The sequence below is a fragment of the Lynx rufus genome, unplaced genomic scaffold (genome assembly GCF_022079265.1).
Source record: "Lynx rufus isolate CCGP_SWC_20201006 ecotype Redwood Valley unplaced genomic scaffold, mLynRuf1.p SCAF_15, whole genome shotgun sequence".
Classification (NCBI taxonomy): Eukaryota; Metazoa; Chordata; class Mammalia; order Carnivora; family Felidae; genus Lynx; species Lynx rufus.
Window position 1 is genome coordinate 9808314 of NW_025814829.1, and position 22476 is coordinate 9830789.

The 22476-nt window shown below is 36.3% G+C and overlaps 1 protein-coding gene across 1 annotated transcript in view; it reads left to right on the plus strand.

The window, feature by feature from the left end:
- Positions 1–22476, plus strand: part of USH2A (usherin) — a 754837-nt gene that overhangs the window by 50841 nt on the left and 681520 nt on the right. Inside the window, exon 3 of the mRNA XM_047077230.1 lies at positions 7631–7763. Within this exon, the coding sequence (XP_046933186.1) occupies positions 7631–7763 (133 nt within the window). The remainder of the gene's footprint in view (positions 1–7630; positions 7764–22476) is intronic.

Genomic DNA, 22476 nt, shown 5'->3' on the forward strand with positions numbered 1-22476 from the left:
ACATTCCTATGTTAAATTTTTAGAGATGGAGTAAATTGGAGGCTTGTTTGTGTGAGGTTGTAGTATACAGAGAGCTTCAATAGACACGAAGGGGAGATTAGCAAATCCAAAGCGTCATACCTAGAGTGATAATGTAATACATTTAATACATTTAGGCATAGATCACTTCAAGGGCCTGGCTTGTCTGGGTTACTCAGAGGAAAGAAAATGAAAGTGTGTATGCACAGGGGACAGGGATAAGAGGAGAAGGGATAGGAAGACGGGTGGATGGGAGAAGAGGCCAGGAGAGGCGTAAACGTTGAAATAAAACATACGAGCTCATGGAAAATGAAAAGTGGAAACAAAAACAAGAAAACTCTTTGAAAAAATTATCTGTGTATGAAGTTATTTCCCTGTAGCATCTTTTATCTGGTCAAAGGGAATGAAAACATAAGCAGTTATTCACTGAATCAAACCAGTAATGGGAACACACGCACATTCCTAATTTTCGAGGGCAGCCCAAGTGACTAATTTGTGCCAAATCAACCTTCCCTGAATAATTGCCTCAACTCTTTTATTCGTAGTTTGTATAAATGCAGCTTAATAGGGAATATTTGATAGAATAGAGTATTTATAATCATATAAAAACTCATGTTAGTAAACAAGGTCACTCTGTAAAGGTGATGAATCCTTGTATGACACATTTATCTGTTGGAAAATGGTGTCTTTACTGCTTAGAATTGTAGCAGTGTAGATTGGTGGTTTTATTTTTGGAGTATCAATTAGACAATCAATCAATTAGTATTTATTGAGCTTCTGCCCAGCACGTAGGGCATGCTCATCAAATTTGCAAATGACAGAAATCTTGGAAGATGGTAAATACATTGATGACAGACATAGCGTCCAAAAAGATTTTGACAGCCTAGAGCAATGGGCTGAATCTAACAAGATGAAACATAACATGGATAAATATAAATTTCTGTCCTTGGGTCCATGAAACTAACTGCACATACACAGGATGGGGTGGAGGTGCTTTAGGCAGAGATGTAAAAAAGAAAAGACTTAGTATTTTAGTGAAAAGTGAGTTCAACTTAATAATTTGTCAGTTTTAGCTGTGTGATGCCATTGGCAAAAATCTAGCGTGCAATTTTGGATTATATTAAGGTGATAATCCTGTTTCAATTTGGCAAGCCAAATCACGAGTAGAGATTGTAGTATTTCTGGAGCCACATTTTAAGAAGAGAGAGACCCCAAACCATGTCGTATTGAGGACACCACGTAAACGAAAGACATCCTGAAGAAGATTTAGGAGAAAAACGACATCTTTATTTACATCTGTGAGCTTCCACATGGAAAAGGGATTGGATTTCTTTGGGGTGACATCAATAGTTAGAGCTGGGCCTTATGAATTGAAGTTATAAGGAGATATTTTTCAGTTTAATCATTTATATTGGTAAAAGTTGTTCAAAGATGAAAGGGTTCCCCAAGTCCACAGTTAAACTTCTGTGTCCTCTGGGGCACCTGGGTGGCTCAGGCGGTTGAGCGTCCGACTTCTGCTCAGGTGAGGATCTTGTGGTTTGTGAGTTTGAGGCCCGCGTCAGGCTCTGTGCTGACAGCTCAGAGCCTGGAGCCTGCTTCGGATTCTGTGTCTCCCTCTCTCTCTGCCCCTCCCCTGCTTTTGCTCTGTCTCTCTCAAAAATAAACAAAACACTTCCATGTCCTCATTTTGGGGGTGGGACCACTGCAGAAGGACAGTCTGAGAACTGAACAAGTAACGTGAGTATGTACATTCAGCACAGTGTCAGGAAAATGACAAGTGATTATGTAGTTCATAGGGGTTGTTACCCTTCGTATTGTGGGAGATGTTTGACGTGAAGCTGGAATCCTCACTGTGTGGAGTTACAGCAGGGAGACTCATGGATGGCTCTGACACAAGAGATGGCTGTAACTTCAAAATGCTAACTGGGTGTAACTGACTAACAAAAATTGGTTAAAACAGTCCGTGGAATCAGTCAACCTTCTGTGTGACCTTGAATAATGTAACCTTTTTGTTTTCAATTCTCTGTGGTTCTTTTTAAATAATTATTTGTGATCATTTTTTAAATAGAGGTAATAAACCTTCGTTGGATTGTTGTAAGGATAAAAAGGAAAAATACATATAAAAATTTTAATGCCCAACTTGCTAATTTTTCTATATGTGAACACTTTTATAGTACTGAAATAGTTGGTAAAGGGTTATTGGAAGATACAGGACTTGAGGTATATTTGGAAAAGTACTAAAAATTTAGGGAGATGAAAGGAAGTAGCAAGGTTATTCCCATACAAAATAGCTTGAACAGAGCACAGAGATAGAAACAAGCATTGTGTGATCATAAGATAGGGAGGAGACCTCTCCGATTAGATGAGATTGACTGTTGGTAATTAGTTAGAAATAAAATTGGGATGGGATGAGTAAGAAAACCTCAGAAGAACTTTGGTTTCAGATAGTAAGCAAGAGGGACATTCCACATGTGCTTAGGTAAGGGAATAAAACATACGTGTGATACCCTTTATTTACTTTTAATTTTTTTAATGTTTATTTATTTATTTATTTATTTATTTTAATTTTTTTTTTCAACGTTTATTTATTTTTGGGACAGAGAGAGACAGAGCATGAACGGGGGAGGGGCAGAGAGAGAGGGAGACACAGAATCGGAAATAGGCTCCAGGCTCTGAGCCATCAGCCCAGAGCCCGATGCGGGGCTCGAACTCACGGACCGCGAGATCGTGACCTGGCTGAAGTCGGACGCTTAACCGACTGCGCCACCTAGGCGCCCCTAATGTTTATTTTTGAGAGAGACAGAGTGCGAGCAGGGGAGGGGCAGAGAGAAAGGGAGACACAGAATCCGAAGCAGGCTCCAGGCTCTGAGCTGTCAGCACAGAGCCTGATGCCAGACTCAAACCCGCAAACCGTGAGATCATGACCTGAGCTGAAGTCGGATGCTTAAACGACTGAGCCACCCAGGTGCCCCATTTTTTATTTTTAAAGTTTATTTATTTAGAGAGAGAGAGAGTACGGGAGTATGCGTGCACACACGCACTTGCACACAAGTGGGGGAGGGGTAGAGAGGGAGAGAATCCTAAGCAGACTCCGCAGTGTTAGTGCAGAGCCTGATGTGGGGCTCGATCTCACGAATCATGAGATTATGACCTGAGCTGAAGTCAAGAGTTGGTCGCTTAACTCACTGAGCCACCCAGGCACCCCCTGTACATGTGATATTTAAAAATAATCTTATGGAATTTTTAGAATAAATTGCCTTCCTTATGCTTAAAAAATTATAGAGGGAATAGTAGAATCCTTTTTGCAAAGCGTTGTTTAACCTAGAAATAGAAATTCTATTTCAGGGAAATTTCTATTTCAGAAAGTCCAAGACATATTTCCTCCACAAAGTTTTCCCTTCAGATTCATATCCCAGTATTTTTTTTGTTTGATTTTTTTTAGTATTCAAAATGATGATCTTTATATTTGTATCATCCATCATTATTTTTTGAGGGTGAATTTGAATTCAAGATATGTTGCCAAATCACTTTCTATTAAATCTACAAAAGTATTATTCTAAATTCTTTTTAATTTTTTAATGTTTATTTTTGAGTGAAAGAAAGAGCATGAGTGGGGGAGGGGCAGAGAGAGGGGAGACAGAATCTGAAGTAGGCTCCCCGCTCTGAGCTGTCAGCACAGAACCCGACATGGGGCTCAAACTTATGGACCATGAGATCATGACCTGAGCTAAGTCAGATGCTTAACCGACTGAGCCACCCAGGCACCCCCATTCAAAATTCTTAAAATAGTTTTGTTTTAGGGGCCCCAATGTGGGTCAGTTGGTTAAGTATCTGACTCTTGATTTCGGCTCAGGCCATGATCTTACAGTTCATGAGTTTGAGCTCTGCATTGAATTCTGTGCTGGGTGTGGAGCCTGCTTAAGATTTTCTCCCTTTCCCTTTGCCCCTCCCCGGCTCGTGTGTGTGCACACTCTCATATGTGCTAGATCTGTCTCAGAGGGAAAAAAAAATTGCTTCAAAATGAAACCCTTTAAGAGAATGAAAGTGGTATTTCTGGGAAGCCTGTTTGATGGTTTTGAAAAGACAAGTACCAAAGAAAAGGTCCAGAATCATATATATATCATATGTGAATGGATTAAGACCTAACTTCTCAAAGCAACTCTTTGAAATGGACAGCACTTTCTTCAATGCACTGAGTCAGAACTTAAAAACAACCATCATTGTTTATAGTGATGCACACACTAGTGCATTAAAATTAGTCATACATACAAGGTCCTTGAGAGAAAGGGTGGTGACTTTATTTTTTTGGTATAATGTATAGGGGCACTTTGAGTACTGCGTTCAGGCTTTATTGAATTAAATTGAAATTAGAAAGATAGAGGCAGCAAGGAAAGTATTTCTCCACTGAGGAAATTAGTGCAGGTGTTCTGCCTACTTCCCAGCCTGAGTTGGGAGTTTCTTTGGATTTTTGGTAGCCAGCAGGAATAGAAAAGCAACAAAGATTTGGCATTTCAGTGGACCAGATGATTGACAATTAAGACACACCTGTCCAGGTGGACTTGATTGTATTTTTTTCTTGGTAGCTTCTCAGCTATTGTGTGACTTCCTGGAATTATACACTTCTCTGCTCAAGCAAGACAATGATCAGGTATTCTACTTAAAAAAATAATCTGATACACTCTTGTGCTCAAAGGAGTGAGTACAGACTATCACAGGGACATGAATTTGGCCAAAAAGTTAATTAAAATAAAATATGAAGCCCTGAGAAAATGAAGGGGTGAGAATGACCTGCTCCCCTCTATCTTCTTTCTGGTGTGTTTTTTTTAAATCTCTTATGAGGGGATTTAAGGCCTTTCTCCAGCTGCCACTGGCTTTGCCAATTCATTCCTTCATGCCACACCAATAAACATGTACAAACTCTTCCAATTCTCGAGGGGTGGAAAATGAGATAGGTGTGAAGTCTACTTCAGCAGAAGGCTTTCTTTTTCACAAATTAGAAATTCCACCACACATATTCCTATTCCTTCAGATAACTGGCAAGGGGATCATCAGAATGAGCTATTGCAAAGCGCTACCCTCGTCTTCACAGTTCTGGTGTGATGGGGCCCCAGACCAGAATTGCAAAATAGTTAAGAGAATCTTGGAATATAAAACATGGTACAGAACACCAAAGAAGATTTAATCTTATTTATAGAAAGGTGGTTGATAGGGGAGGGGACAACAGAAGAGAGTGGCTTGAGATCATCATTAATCATTTTGTAAGTACCAACAAAGTGAAAACATCCTTCCAGAATTCACTGCAAGTGACACTGAATCCTTCTCCTAAGCAAATATGCGATGAGTTGATAAAAAAGAGAAGGTCCTGAACTCTTGACTACAGATATAATACAGTGAATATAGAAAATCAAAAACATGCTTTCTATCTGACTCAAAATAAAGGTGCACTTAAACTTGTAAAAGACAACATTTTTATTTGAATGATATGACAGAACTGTCACAGGAGTGTTACCTGCTATAAAGAAAGCCTAAGAATTATTACCTTTATTAGACCAGTGACACTGAGATTTAGCCATACATTTCTAACTTCTGTCCCTCTACAGAGACAATTTTCTTTTCTTAAATAAACTGTCATGCTAGTGTTAATATATTGTTGGCTCTCTCATGCTCTGAGAATACTGCTGATATAAAACATGTATATGTTAGATTGGTAATAGTATCTTTAGTGTAGCTGAGTAGAACAAATGTGTTTCCCTCATGGCTGTGCTAATGTGATAAAGGAAAATTGGCTGTTCATCAGCTTTTGGCTGGGTAAAGACAGTAGAGATGGAACCACATTCTTTTTTATGCATTAATACCATCGAGAACTTTTCACTAGTTATATTTCATGTGCCTGCATGTTGCGCAAAGATGTTGTAAAACATGAGATAATGCTACAAATAACAAAGTAGAAAAGCCTGTATCTTTTATAATGATAACAGTCAAACACCAAATGACAGTAACAGGCTGTAAAAAATGGGCTGCAAAAAAAATGCAGCCCTACTACCCAGAAGAGAGGTATATATGCAGGCCCACAAGGAGTTGGCGTGTGTTTTTAGTTCTTTATGTCAAGGCTATGTTTTATAATTAAGTAAAATGTAACATGGGGTCAGTGGAGTTAAGGAAGTACCTGGTTTTTAATAAAAGCAGATTAAATAGTATGGAGAAAAGCCATGTTGGATAACTTTGTGAAGAATTACTATCCCCAACTAATTATGTTGTTAACTGTCAGGGTGGGTTGATTGGTTGGTTTGTTTGGAGAGAGAGGGCTGTTGAAAACAGTTCTTAAGACAGTCACTCATATAACGTTCCAAAGATGTTGGGGAATGGTTATTTTCATCAATTGTGAGGAAGTCTTAATAGGATAGCATTTGAATGCTATGACTGGATATATTTTTAATTAAAATGTTAGCATCTAACCTTTCACCTGCAAGATGACATATTTCTCTTTCTTCTCTCCTTCCGCTACCCCCACCCCATCTTCGTGTTTTGTTTGCCATTTCACCTCCTTTGCTAGAGCACCGATGATTCCTTTTACATTCAAGTTAAAAGCATTTGAACAGAACTGTTTGTAGAGACTAACATTGATGTCAAGTGGCTGATCATTTTATTCAGAAATACGTGCAATCATTGACAGTTTTGTATAAATCCCATCCATGAAGTTGTCTGCAGAACGGTTTGAGTTGGCTCTTCAGGGGTCACTGCACAGAAACAAAATTTCATAACTTTATGATTCTACAATTAGGATATAATTGAGGGGTCATCTAGCCACAACCCAGGAACAAATCTGGTTGGTCAAATGTTTTTATAAAGTTTCACTGGAACACATCCATGCTAACTCACATATGTATTGTCTCTGGCTGCTTTCCTATTAAAATAGCAGAGTTGAGCAGTTGTGACCTGGACCACTTGGAACACAAAATCAAATCACTTGGTATGCAAATAGACAATATTTATCCTCTGACTGTTTACAGAAAAAGTTTGTTGATCCCTGATGTAGAGAGTTGGTAAGTTGTCTGAATAATTAGGCTAGAATATTCTTGTCAAATTTTTATATTCTGTATTGGGGAAGTACGGCTGAAAATCATCAACTATGGTACCAATCCTAATACAGGAAATGTTTACAGGAAGCATTTTGTATTAGCAACTTAAATTCTATCCACAGGTTATACATTTTTGGCATACTTAGTTTTGAATATTTCTACCTTTTGTATTGAATTCTGTTTTTGCCAATTATTGTTATAACAAATTTAACTAGTATATAAAGAAATAGCATATTTTCAAAAGATTATGAAGGCATAGCAGTCAGTGCTGCTAAATATACGGGACAAAAAATTATGTATATCTCTAAATACCATGGTACAAATCACAGCACAAAACTATAATATGTAGGTTCATATCTAGATCTATAAACATACAGATATATCACTGAGCCATTAAGATAAATTGTTTTCAGTCTTTCCAACTGAAGAAAGTAGTGAAGTAGGAAATTAACTTGAGAAAGACTGCTGAGATGTAGTTATGATAAAATGCAAGGTTATGTAATTAAAATAATAATGGTGATAATTTCTTGCAGGTGCATCAGACAAAAATCAGTTTCTTCATCAATGGTTTGGAGGAAGATAATACAGCATTTGATGCAAGGACTCTAAGTGGTTCAATTATAGATTTTGCCTCTGGTACTACACAAATAGGACAGAGTTTAAATGGTAAGATTCTGACTTCAGAAAATTACTTATTTTGTCTAATTACCAGATTGCTCAAGAAAGTGTCAAAAATAATTGTTTTAAATATCTAGGTGTATTTGTTTCTTAGCACTGCTGCAACAAATGAGCAGAACTGGGTAGGAGCTTAATAAAGCAGACATTTATCCTCCTCTTACAGTTCTAGAGCCCATAAGTCTGAAATCAAGGGTTCGCAGGGTTGGTTTTCTCTGAAGGTTCTGATTGGTTCTATGCCTCTCTTTCTCTTGGCTTCCAGTAGTCCTCAGCGTTCCTTGGCTTGTGGCTGCACAGCCCCCTTAGCCTCCAGGTTCACATGACCCTCTCGTCTGTGTTCTGTTCCCTTCTCTTCTCTTCTCTTCTAAGAGAGCTTGTGGTTAGATGTAAGGCCCACCCTGATCCTATATGCCTTCCTCTCCAGATCCTTAATTACGTAAGCAAAGACCCTATTTCCAAATATGGTCACAGTCACAGATTCCAGGGGGACGCACCTTTTGGTCCCACCATACTAGGGAAACTTTAAAATTAAGATGTACCTATTATGATCAAGTTTATTTCTTTTTTTTTCTTTTAAATGTTTATTTATTTTGAGAGAGCACACATGCAAGCATGAGCAGGGGAAGAGCAGAGAGACGGGGAGAGAGAGAATCCCAAGCAGGCTCTGCGCTGTCAGTGGAGAGCTTGACATGGGGCTTGATCTCAGGAAACCATGAGATCATGATATGAGCCCAGATCAAGAGTCAGAAGCTTAACCAACTGAGCCACCCTGGTGCCCCTGATCAATATTTACATAAGAACAATATGTGATAAACTCTATTTTCTCAATCTTTTTTTGGTTTGGATTTTAAAGTAGGGTTTAGAATATTAAATAGAAACTGAAATTTAATATTCAACACTAATAAGCTAGATTTATGGTATTCATATCTTCCCATCCTAAAACAGGCCATAGAGGTTTAAAAGAATATATACTGCATCCTGAAAACAAAACCCAGAAATTGAATTTAGGATTAACTTGAAATAATTAGCACAATGGTTTATAAATTGCCTACACTTTAAAAATGGAACAATTATTTTATATTACTAAATAATGAATACTCATTATAAGAAAATCCAAACAATACAGAACTCTCTGAAATAGAAAATATTTCAGTTTTCTACCTTCATAGATACAGTTATCTTTTTTATACCCTTCCAGAATTTTAGTCCATATAGCTGGAGATATGGTTATAAAAATAATTTTCTAAAAATGAAATTATAATACATATGCTTTCTCTGAGGCCTCTAAAAATAAATACTTCCTCTCCAAATGTTATGGACAACATTCTATGTTAATATTCCTTCTCATTTAAAATGGCTGCCTTATGCCCAGTTGTATAGCTGTAACAAAAACTTTTAAAACAAACTCCTAATAATGAGCATTTAGATTATTCCTCATATTTTGAGATTATTAGCAGTTATTTACTAGAAATCGCGATACATGCCTGTATTTCTATATCTCTGTTTCTAGATCTCTATTATACACACACACATGTATACACCTACATACGCATTTGAGCAACTGTCTGATTGCATAGTTCCTTAAGACTTTACACTTTGGTGTTAGTCTGCTTGAGTTCAAGTCCCAACTGTCCACTTACTAGCTACGTGACCTGGAACAACTTTTAAATGACTCTAAACTGTAGTTAGCCCAAATTTATTTAATTTATGTACTTTTTAAGTTTGTATTTTAATTCCAGTTAGTTAATGCACAGTGTAATATTACTTTCAGGTGTAGAATGTAGTGATTCAATACCCAGAGCTCATCACAACAAGTGCACTCCTTAATCCTCATCACCTATTTAACCCATACCCTACCCCCACCCCTCTGGTAACCATCAGCTTGTTCTCTATAATTCAGAGTCTGTTTCTTGATTTGTCTCTGTCTCTTATTATTATTATTTTTTACCTTAGCTTGTTTGTTTCTTAAATTTCACGTATGAGTTAAATTGTTTATTTATCTTTTTCTGACTGACTGACTTTTGCTTCAATTTCTACTTTCTAGTTCCATCCTTGTCATTGCAAATGGCAAGATTTCATTCCTTTTTATGGCTGAATAATATTCCTGTGTGTGTGTGTGTGTGTGTGTGTGTGTGTGTGTGTGTGTATTACATGTTATATTTTCTTTATCCCTTGATCAACCAATGGACCAGTGGACACTAGGGCTACTTCCAAATATTGGCTATTGTAAATAATGCCGCTATAAACATAGGGGTGTGTGTATCCTTTCGAATTAGTGTTCTTATATTCTTTTAGTTACTCTAAATTTGAAATGATGATGATGACATTACAGTCTCATTGTGAAGATCAAATGAGGCTATGTATGAAAAACATTATTGTTTTTCCAGAATCTGGCACATTGTAGTTGCTGAAAACTTAATGGCATTCTTTGATCAACAGAAGTTCTTAATTTTAATGAAGTCTAATTTACTAATTTTTCTTTTATACTTAACATTTTTATGTCCTATTGAGGAAATCTTTGCACACCCTGATATCATGGAGATATTATTTTTACATTTTATCTGAAAATGTTATTATTTTACCTCTCAAATTTAGGTCTGTTTTCTATATGACTTTATTTTGGGTATGTTATGAGGTAGGGGGGGTCAAGATTCATTTTTTATTTCTCACTTGAATATCACCAGAACCATTTTCATTAAACAGATCATTTCTTCACTCCCCTGCAGCGAGTGGTAACTGTCACAAATCATGTACCTGCATATGTGAAGATGGTTTGCTCCTGAGCTCTCTCTTTTGGTCCAATGATTTGTTTGCCTGTATTTGAGTCAAAACATTTAGTTTTCATAGTTGTCATTTCGTAAAAGTCTTAAAATCTGAAAGTATTTACTTTTCCAACTTTTTTTCCTTTCAATATTGTCTTGTCTATATGAATTTTAGAGGCAGTTTTGCAATTTTCACAAAATTCTGGGATTTAAATCATAAACTCAATTTTGGGAAAATGGGTATCTATATGGTATCACATCTTCTAATCCACAAACAAAATGTATTTCTTAATTTCTCTTAAAAATGTTTGTTTGTTTGTTTATTTATTTATTTATTTATTATTTATTAATTATCTTGAGAGAGAGGGAGGGAGGGAGAGGATCCCAAGCAGGCTTTGTGCCACCAGTGCTGAGCCTGACCTCATGAATCACGAGATCATGACCTGAGCCAAGATCAAGAGTTGAGTCTGACATTTAACCAACTGAGCTACCCAGGCACCCCAATGTTGTTATTTTTCTGCCCAGAAGTTTCACTCATTTGTAAGACTTAGTTCTATGTATTTTTTGGTTCTTTTTTCATCAGTTATACTTACTATTGTTTCTGAACTTCATTTTCTAGTTTTGTTTTTATTCTATAAAAATATGATCAATTTTTATATTGACCTCAATTAAGTCCAGTGAATTTGCTAAATTTTAATTCTAATAGTGATACAATCCTGCCAGTTGCGTATAGTAGATATAGTATAGCAGAGAGAGAGAGTGGGACCCAGTACAAGTGAAGGAGGGGCAGAGAGAGAGGGAGACAGAATCCAAAGCAGGCTCCAGGCTCTGAGCTATCAGCACAGAGCCCGATGCGGGGCTTGAACCCATGAACCTCAAGATCATGACCTAAGCCTAAGCTGGATGCTCAACTGACTGAGCCACCCAGGTGCCCCAGATGTATATTTTTGATATTCAAAATAAATTCTAAAACTGTGTGGTTAAATTTCCTAGCTCTGATGTCAAAAAACTTAGAATTGAATCCAATCTAGTTGTGTGCCTTTGATAAAAATATGTATCCTTTTAAAACCTCAGGTTTTAATCTATTAAAGGATGTTTTCATAAATAATTAATAGGACTGTAATAATAATTATATGGGATCATGTATGTGTAGAATATGTTGCTTATCATATAGTAAATATTTAATGAGTGGCAGCTATTATTAACCTCTTTGAACACCTATGCTCTTATTGTAAGTAGGGATAACAATGTCTCTCCATAGAATTGTTGAGAAATCAGAAGACAAAGTGTCTGGACATAACTCTATTTAATTTGTATATGCTCTTCGATCAAGCTAAGCTTATGTGAAGACTTAATTGAAGGAAACTATATATTTAGAAACTTGGTGTGAGTAATTAGCGTATTGGAGAATTTTATAAAGTACCCTGCATGCAGAATTTCTTAATAAAACATTAAATCTTGTGAGCCTTGTTTCAATATTTAATCCCCATTAGTACTTCTAAAAGTGTTTTATTGCACCAAATGTTGCTCAAAGTATTCGATAGTGCTATAAATTAGTCTGCTATGCACTGTGGGGTTGAAGTGACTTGCTTCTGCTCTTCTTCAGCATGCTGGATGTTGAATGAATGCTTCAAAAGGACACTGTGGACTGAATATGATATTTGTTATTAAGCTGTGTAAAAAGAAATTTAACTTCTGATGAGAAAACCTATCATTGGAGGGGCGTCTGGGTGGCTCAGTCAGTTGAGTTCAGGTCATGATCTCATGGTCTGTGAGTTTGAACCCCACGTCGGGCTCTGTGCTGACAGCTCAGAGCCTGGAGCCTGCTTTGGATTCTGTGTCTCCCTCTCTTTCTGCCCCTCCCCTGCTCATGCGCTCGCTCTCTCTCTCTCTCTCTCTCTCTCTCTCTCAAAAATAAATAAACATTAAAAAAAGAAAAGAAAACATATCATTGGAAAGAGGTTTGTTTCAAATGTTACTTAATTTTTACTACAATTTTCTCCTTAAGATTTGGGCATCAGAGTGCTACAAGGGAAAGGGTATTTTAAAATAATTTTTGTCTTTATTCTATCAATTTATAGGTACAGTTGTACCTACTGTATCTTTTCTCTAATTAGAGATGGCATGTAGACTGGCTCATTACTTCTGCCTAATGAGCCAGGCTCCATGCCACCTCTCTAATCAGAAAAGAGATAGGTACAGAATGTTCCCACGGACTTATTATAAATCATTTTCTTTCTCTCGCTTGCTCCTTTTTTTAATCAAAAAATTAAGTCACTGTCCTCCATACTTTTGTCCATATCCAAGATGGTTTCATTCAGGAGAGGTAATTGTGCAAGAGATTACTGTGAGCTGAATTAGGGGTGCTCTCATGCAGTGCCGGGCCGGCTGTCTGTGCTTTGGAACAGACACTGCCTCAAATACAGGCATATCAAATGAAGGCCCATAGGAGATCTAGATGTCTTTCCTCTCTTTCTCTGGTTGGGCTTAACTTGTTTCCCTGTTTCTGTACCCAGGAAGCAACAACTTTGCACGTGAGTGTTGGCTTGCTACAGAGCTTTTTTTTAGTGGGGTCTCATATCTACCATAACTTTCTAGAAAAATATGTTGCCGATCACACTTTTCTTTTGCTGCAGGCCTTGTCTTTGCCTCCCCTAGGAAATTAATCAATGACCACATGAATGCATTTCACTGACCCCTGTATACATATTAATGGAATATCTATACATATAATGTATTGATGCTAATGAGATAACCTGATTTGGTTGAGTTGATTTTTTAATATACAAATAGAAACACTTTAGACCATCTCTATGAACCAATATGTATAAGTTCCTTCTTAGAACATTTTCTTCCAGTGCAGGTGTATTTCAATGCCTCTAGTTGGACATAAAACCTGGAGGAGTTACGGTAGCAGACATGTAATTATAAGAAGTCTTTAATATCACTGTGGTAATTAACTACAACGGCCCTCCAAATTTTGGGTTTAAAAACACAAAATTTTGTGAATCAAAACTTTTCGTGGCTACTTCTGAATTGTGGGAATTTCCATGTTATGCATTTATAAGTGTCTAGCACGTTCTTAAGAAATTAACTGGTAATTATAGAATCAATAAAGATTTGCCATTTCTATGTAAAAGTGAATGCACAGGGAGGAAAAAGATAACCATCTAAAGCTAACTCCAATGTCCTTTCCCTTCCATGTGTTCTGCTGTGTGTTGTGTATTAATTCATCTGCTTGTTTTTCATTCTTTAGTTGAAATACTACTTTTAATCTCTGCTGGTGTCCCATGGGTTAATATGTCTAACCTCACCTGGGTATAGAGGAAAGGAAAGGAAAATATTGAAACATCTGACATTTTTCTTTTGGTTGAGATTATGATAAATTTTTTCTGAGAGAATGTTTTTTGGAATTAGGGTAAAAAAAGAAATAGAAAAGTATAGAAATTGATTAATTAAGACAGGTTAATGGAATGGAAGAAGAGTATAGAAACAAGGCATATATAGGTATAGAGGGGTTTATTTAAAGGTTAAGTTGGTGTTTCAGATTGTCCTAGAGATTTCTTGCAATAAATCAGGACAATTGGCCAACTATGTTGCAAAATAAAAAGATAAATTAAATGTATTCCTTCCAACTGTACAAAATAAAAACTGCAGATGAGTTAAAATTTAAATGCAAGGTATGTCATCGTGAGGTAGTAGAGGAAAATGAAAGCAAATGTTTCTTAATCCTGGCATATTGAAGACTTTTATTAGCATGATACCATGGCCAGAAACACTATAGGAAAATATTGAAAACATCTGACTAGTAAACTGAGAATTTAAAATTTAAACAATGCTTATCATTTTATGCTTAATTTGGCAAGGAATAAAAAAGAGATGATACTACTGTGGAAAGAGTTTAGGATAATCTGGCAAACTACAATAAGTAAAAATGTGGAGACTATTTAATCCAAGAATTCTACTTCCAGGATATATCTCAAGAATATAATTAGAGAAAACCTTAAATATGTACTCAAAAGTACTCATTGTAGAATTAAAGTAGCAAATAATTGGAACCAATTAAACATTTCAAAAGGGAATTGATTAAGTAAAGTTTAAATTATACTTAAATTGGAAAAATATGCAAAACTAAGAGAAAGGAAGTATGTCTATTTGTAGAGACAGAGGAGTAGGTTCGTGATGTGTTAGTACAAGAAAAAGCAAGAGTATGTAGTATAATGCGCTCTGAATTGAACTTGGGTTGACAAAACACATATCTACATTGGACATTTAGGTTATTGGACATACAAATTACTATTGCTGTAATAATTAGTACCTAAGAAACAAGGCATGAGATTTAGAATAAGAAAGAATTGGGTTTGAATCCCAGCTCTACTTCTTAAAAGTCAGGTGATTTTGGCAAAGAATTATACTTCTCGGGGCACCTGGGTGGCTCAGTCGGTTGAGCGTCCATCTTCAGCTCAGGTCATGATCTCACGGTTGGTGGGTTTGAGCCCCATGTTCGACTCTGTGCTGACAGTTCAGAGCCTGAAGCCTGCTTAGGATTCTGTGTCTCCCTCCCTCTCTCTCTCTCTCTACTCCTCCCCCACTTGTGTTCTCTCTCTCTCTCTCTCTCTCTCTCTCTCTCTCAAAAATAAAAGAACATTAAAAAACTTAAAAAAAAAAGAATTTTACTTCTCAATCCAATTTCCTGATTTGTTTTCCTAATTTTTCTAATTTGTCATGTGTGTACATACTTTTCAAGGTACTTGTAAAACTTACAAATAATATGGACATGGTTCATGAAAGGTACTTAATCAAATTTTGCCATGTTAAAGCTTATTGATTTTGTGAAACTTAAGTATTTTTAAATGATGGTCATAAACTGTATCAATTTTTTTGGCTCAGAGTCAAAATTTTCCTGGGGTGAGGAGGGAAGAATGTGAAATTTTGAGTAATGATGTGCTAGATGTTTGAAAGTACTTTGTGTAGGTAAACCCCATGAAATAATTTCTTTTTCTCTTTAAAGATTAACCCTTTCTGGTATGTGTCATTGTTTCCTGAAACTCCTGTATTCCATCTGGTGTTAACTTATCTTCAGCCTGAAGTGCTTCCTTTTCCATTGGTTACGATTCAGTCTGTGAGAAACAAACTCAACTTTTAAAAATGTCTTTAATTTATCTCTGTTTTTGAAGGATATTTTCACTGGTTCCATTTACAGGAATTCCAAATTGATAATTGTTAATGTTTTCCCAACACTTTAAAGAATTATAATTTATTGTCTTCTGCCCTTCATTTTTTTCTGACGAGAAGTCAAGCCGTCATTCATGTCAATGTTCGCTTGAATGTGGTAGGTTGTTTTTCCCTTGCTGCTTTTAAGGTTTTCTCTTGGATGTTAACAGTTGAACTAAGTAGTGCCTATGTGTAGTTTTTATTATGTTTACCCTGGTTGAGGTTTGATCAGACTCTTGGATGTGTGAAGTGATGTTTTCATTACTTTCAGATGTTCTTGATAACCATCTCTTAAAAATTTTCTTTCTTGTTTTTCCATTTTCCTTCTTTTTCTCTAGGACTTCAGTTACAATTATTTTAGAGCACTGGATATCATCCCACAGATCCTGAGCATTTTTCCCCATACTCTTTTCTTTTGGTGTTTCTCTTTGCATATTTTCCATGGACCTGCCTTGAAATGCACTGATCATTTTCTCTGTTTTATTTAGGCTGCTGTTAAGCTTATGTAGAAAAGTCTTCATTCTTAATCTCATACTTTTCATTTCCAGCATTCCTATTTGGCTACTTTTTGGTAGATGTGATCTCTCTACTCAGATTTCCCCCATCCATTCGCACATGTTGTCAGTCACCACTTCCACTAGATCTTTTAGTATTTTTGTCTTAGGTATTTTCATATCCTTATTTAATAACTAATGTCTGGGCCATATCTGCATCACCTCCTATTAATGGTTTCCTGTCTTTACAATGGGCCACATTTTCTTCTTCATGTGTCTATAAATATTGTGTACTAGACATTGTATATAGGTTTGGAAAGACAGAAATGAATAATATTTACCTCTAGAGGAAAGAGCACTCTATCAGGCTGAGAGAGAGAGAGAGAGAGAGAGAGAGAGAGAGCGTTGGGGGGTTGTTGAGGAAAGTGAGTAGGAGAAGAATAACGTCAAACTGATTTGAAGTTGATCTGGATGTGGGCTTTATTACAGTTTCAATGTTATGTCATTTACCACTGGTTTCAGATGTTTGAGGATAGAATCGGGCTGGGTGCAGACTCACTGTGTGCTTGGGCCCTTTGGAATTCTAAGCTGTTGTTCCAGGGTACTATGGCTGACTCTCCCACCTCTTGCTTCTCTGTTAGGGAGACCAGCAGTCCTGGGTCTCATCTCTCCTATGAAAGGCTTGTACCTTTGTAGAATTTAATTTGTTTAGATTTCTTTGTGTCCTCTACTTTCTCAGGGGTTAAAAATGATTTTATAGTTTTCCTGGCATAATTTGGTTGTTGGGTTGATAGTAAAGTGATGGTCTCTTGCATCTGTCCATGTCTTAATCCGAAGATGAAGTCCAACCATTATTGTAACATCTAATCTGTGCCTCTTTTCTTTCTTTGTCCAACTCTCTGCTTTAACTCTGCTGTCTGCTAGGCTGTCTCAGCAATGGCCAGTCTCTGGCTGTCTGGACCTAGAAGGATTATTATTTGGCCTCAAGGATTATTTTTGTGGAATTTAGGCATTCACCTTGTAGTTATCTCTTATAACTTTTTCTGGAGTAATTTTTGGCCTTTTGGGATCCTAACTGTACCTCTGGCTTTTTAAACTTTTAACGTGTTTTTTTGTTTTTTATTTATTTTGGTTTGCCCGAAATCTATTCACTGCCAGTATTTGAAGCTGAAAGGTAGTGACAATTCCTCACTTTTTTTTTATTGTTACTTTTCATGTCTGTGCCTCCTAGAGCTCCCTTTGTCCAGAAGCAGTATTTTAATCAGTTTGTATAGCATATAAATATTGTGCATTTCCTTTTTCTGTCAGATATATGCTAATATTTATCAACTTGCATCCTCTGGTGCCCTGAATCCAGCCATTCTTCAACACCTCTGGGATGTTTAATCAATTTACTGAAACAACTTTCCCCTGTCTCTCACTCCCTTGTTGCGTTCTGTCCCTTCTTATTGAGCTTAAGTATCATGGTCAAATATTAGAATCACTTCCTTGCACACACCTTGACTCCTTTGCTTTTTATTTTTCCTCACTTGCTAGTATTACCATGGCAACACCCTGGATTGGTTAAATAGACCCAATCAGGATGACTTGTGCCACCTAACATTTATGACCATAAACCTCCTATGTGCCCATGATGCTGCCCTAGGTTCATTCCGTATTTCCCTTACGCATTCACGTTCTGCCTTTGGGTAACTGTGTACACGTTTTGTTCTGTCCTTAAATTTACTTCTTATCCTGACCCTCCGCTGATGATAATACCTTCCAGTTCACGAGGAAATTAAAACAAGTAATAAAATAACTACTATAAATTCCCACTGCTGTATTTATCCACCTCTGTCATATAATCTAGATCTTATCAAGGTAATTTTCACAGCATTTTTCCCCATTTGCTCCTGTATCGTGTTTTCTAGTGTTTTGGAACTTCTCTAGTATTAATGGAACATGTCAAGGACATACAGATATGGTATGATTCTTCCATTAAATTTTTTTCTTAACTCCCACATCCTCCACCAGAGTAAGTGTTTTGTTTTGTTTCTTTGTTCCTCTTTTTAAGCAAAACTTCCTCCTTGTTTTGCCAGTGATAGCACTCTTTCTTTTCCAGTTCTACTGTCTACAGTCAGGCTTTAGCTCACCACAACATTTAAATTATACTTGTCAAATCTCTGCTGACCTTCACGTCATAAATCTGATAGTTAATTTCACATCTTTATCCTATTTGACCCATCAACATCACTGAAAAGAGTTGAGAGCACTCCTTCCTTATTATACTTTCTTCACTTGGTGTCTAAGACCACATTATCTCCCGGTTTGTCCCTGAATTTCTAGTTGCTGTGTCTCAATTTGATTTCCTGGTTCCTGTTTATCCACTTGGCTTTCTTAACATTGGTACTCTAGGACTCACACCTTGGTTCTGTTTCCATGTCTGTAGACATGCACTCCCTTAAACATCACCTCCCGCTTCAAAGTTTTAAATACTGTCTAAGTGGCTTAAATTCTAAATCGAAATCTATCTTCCTTCCTCGTTCCCCCAGCCTCTTTCCTAAATTCCAGAATGCTACATCAGACTATCTAAAATCTCCATTTGGATGCTTAATTTATATCTCATTTTTTTCCAAAACTGAAATTTGGATGTTTTAGACCTCTTACTTTGATACACATACTATTTCTTCTATAATCCTCCCCATTTCAGGTAAGTGCAGTTTCATTTTCCACTATTTCAGAAGGAAAGATTGGAGTCCTTGCCAGTTCTTCTCACATTTGACATATGTATCAGAAGAGTCCTGTTGATGTTACCTTCAAAATATGTCCAGATTTTGATTCCAACTCACACTCACTCTAGAGCTACCCCAGTCCAGGGCATGGTTGCTGCTCTTGCATGGATTAATGCAAAGTCTTTTAACTGCCTCCACCCTGCCATCCACTTTTTTCTCAACACAATAGCCAGGATTGTTCCGTTACTCATGAGTCAGATCATGTTACTTCTGTGTTCAAAATGTTTTATTATTTTCCTACCTCACTAGAGTGAAAGCCACCATTTTTATGATGGCCTATAAGACCTACATGATCTGACTACAGTTACTTCTCTGGCGTTACTATTGCTACCATTTCTTTTTCTCACTTTGTTTCACCCAAACTGGCCTTTTTGCTGTTGTTTGAATATGCGAAGCCCACTTCTGTCTTAGGGTCTTTTCCGTATTCACTGTTCCTTTAGACTGGAAGTCTATACCTTCAGATTTCCATAGTGCTGACTCCCTCTCTTTGGGTCTGCTCAAATATTGCCTTCTTAATGAAATCTTCCCTACAACCCTCCAGTTCCCCACGTTTTGCCCCTCATTATGCTGCTTTTTTTTCTCTTCATGGAACTTACCATTTTAACTTAGTATATGAGTTACTTAGTATTTTTATTGTATACATACGTTTTCCCTTCTAGAATATAAATTCTGTGATTTTTTTGTTTGTTTACATTGTTCTCTGATGTATCCCTAGAGCCTGGAAGATTGCCTGTCACATGATAGCCATTCAATAAATATTTGCTGTTTGCTCAACAAGTGGATGAAGTGAGAGGATCTGAATGGTAGAGTATATGGATATAGCTAAAATTAGTTTGTCAGCCTCACCTCTCTGGCAGTGTTCCAGATGTGATTTCTAATGGACTTGCTCTGTGAGAATGGAAAATGTTACAAAGGAGTAGTTGAGCAGATACTGGTGATTAAAGGAGAAGAAGAAGTCAAAGGTGTATCATAAAGAGAAATAGGGATGTTGGGATTTTGTGTGTATATGTGTGCATATATGAGGTGGAGAGGAGAACAGAGAAGAAGAAAAGGAGAGAAAGGTTAATGCAGGGGAGGAACTGAGGGAAAGGAGAGTGAGCTTAAGGGAATTAATGTTGATTATTTGAGATAGAAATGGAATAGCCAAGTAGAAATGGCAAAATGTCATTTGAGACAGGAGACTGGATTTGAGGATTGATTTAGGGTTAGTGATATGGAGGTAAGAATATTCCTTATAGAGGTTATTTTTGAAGTTCTAGAAGCAGATAAAATTATTGCAGGAGAGAAAACTAGAAAAAAAGTATAGAGCTACAGATAGAGGGTTGGGAGATGGGGGTAAAGATTAGAGGCACCCAAGGAGCTTCAGAAGTATCCCAAGGGTTAGGATATTAGAAGACAAATGATGTGATTTCAAGATGTTCTTCAATAATACCAAACACCAGAATACTAAGGAGAAGTTATAAGACTGAAAATCACACCTAGGTTGGCCATCGAGAGTACACTTTCAGTCTAGCGATAGAGAAAAGGGAATGTAGATCACTTAACATGAGACTAAATGGTAAGGAAAAGGAGACTTTGGGTATAGATATTGCAGAAAACTGGTTCTGAAAAGAAGAAAAGGAATTGGATGAAATTAGCATAATATAAGGTTCTGTTCTCTGTTCTCTGATTCAATTACTCTTGACTATTTTGTGGCCATCCTTTGATTCTTCAGGATAACAGCTTTCTTTTCACTGATTTAAATAATGATTCTGGAGGTGAATTTTCAAACTTTCCTTCATTCAAGAAATTTTATAATACTGTATGTATTGTACAATTGTATAATAATACCTGTATTAATTGTATATGACTGTACATTAAATGCTTATGTTTTTTATTGTCTGCAATGATAGCTTCATTTGGAGCTTTATTTCCTTCTTATGGTTACATGATAATTGGAGTATATTCTCATTCTTTTCTCTTGATGCCTAAAAACAGCAATAACAGTAACAAAAAAACCAGAAAACACACTCTAGGTTTTTTTCTTGGCATGAAGCCCTTACCATTTTGAGCACTTAAAAAAAATGAGCAAGATTGACTCTATTCTAGAATCATCATATTTTGAAGTTCTAGATTTTTATGATTTATTTTAAAATTTGTTGTAGAAAAAGTGTTTTCTTTAGTGTCACAATGAAGTAAATAGAAATCAGGTAATTAACCTATCTCTTCATGCATACCTTTAATTTCAATTTGAATTCCTGATAGAAATGATGAAAGGCAATTAGCTAAGTCTTTGTTAAAAGGAGATATATTAGCTTTTATTTTACTGCATTGAGATTTTGTTCTTTGCATGTGAATCTATTAATGGTATTGTCAAGGTGCTCAGTCTTTAAGCTCTGTTATTTTAAAAAAGGAGGATTTTGTTTGATATCATGTTAGATATTATTTCCAAAAAGAAATTCAGTAATTATCTTTAATTCTTTTAACCTATGGGTAGATGTCTCTAAAACTACCTATGCTAATTATCATACTTCTATTTCTAAAACTTTTGGTTCACAAGGGACAGATCTAATCTTACTAACTTCACATTGTTATTACTATTTATTTGACTTTAACATTTATAGCAACATCTAACCTTCTAAAATAATTTAGAAATATCCCCACTTTCTTTATGTCAGTGATTTCCCAGGCAATGGACATGTGAAATTGAAATTTCAAAATGTATTTAAGCAATTTTTAAAGATTCTTAAAGATCTCCTTTCCTGTTACACATTTACATTTATCATTCTCATGTATATTTGTATGATTTTGTTATAAGGTTGACTCATATAAAATTGCCATTTTTTACATTAAAAATGGCCAGATATTGGCTATTTCAGATGGTTAAACCTAATATATAGGTAAGTATCCTTAAATAACATAATATATGCTATTATCTTCATGTTAAAATGTACAGAATGGCTTCTTAGTGTATTTTCAACTTGGTGCTTGCACAAAAATGGGGAATTATTTGAGATCTGGTTCATTCCTTGTAGTTGTGTTATTCATATCCCATTATATGAACAAAAGCATTTATTTGTTCCCAAGTTGAGAATTAGTTTTATCTCATTTTATAATTTATAAAATTCTATAATTTTAAATTTCTCCTGGGACACATTCATCTTTCTTCCCTTCTATTCTGTAAAATGTATATTATTCTTGCTTAATTGCCCTAGCTGGTATGCCCAGAACACTGTTGAATAGAAGGGGCAAGAGTGGACATTAGTGTCTTGTTCCTGATTGCAGGGGGAAAACATTTAGTTTCTCACCACAAAGTGTAATGCTAACTGTAGGTTTTTATAAATGTTCTTTATCCAATGAGGAATGCCGGAGTCCAGCTCCAGCAGGTCCAGGGGTTCCCGAAGGATGAACAGCAACAGCGAAAAAGTGAAAATAAAATAAAACAAAAATAAAATGGACACAGACAACAGCAGTGTGTTAGACT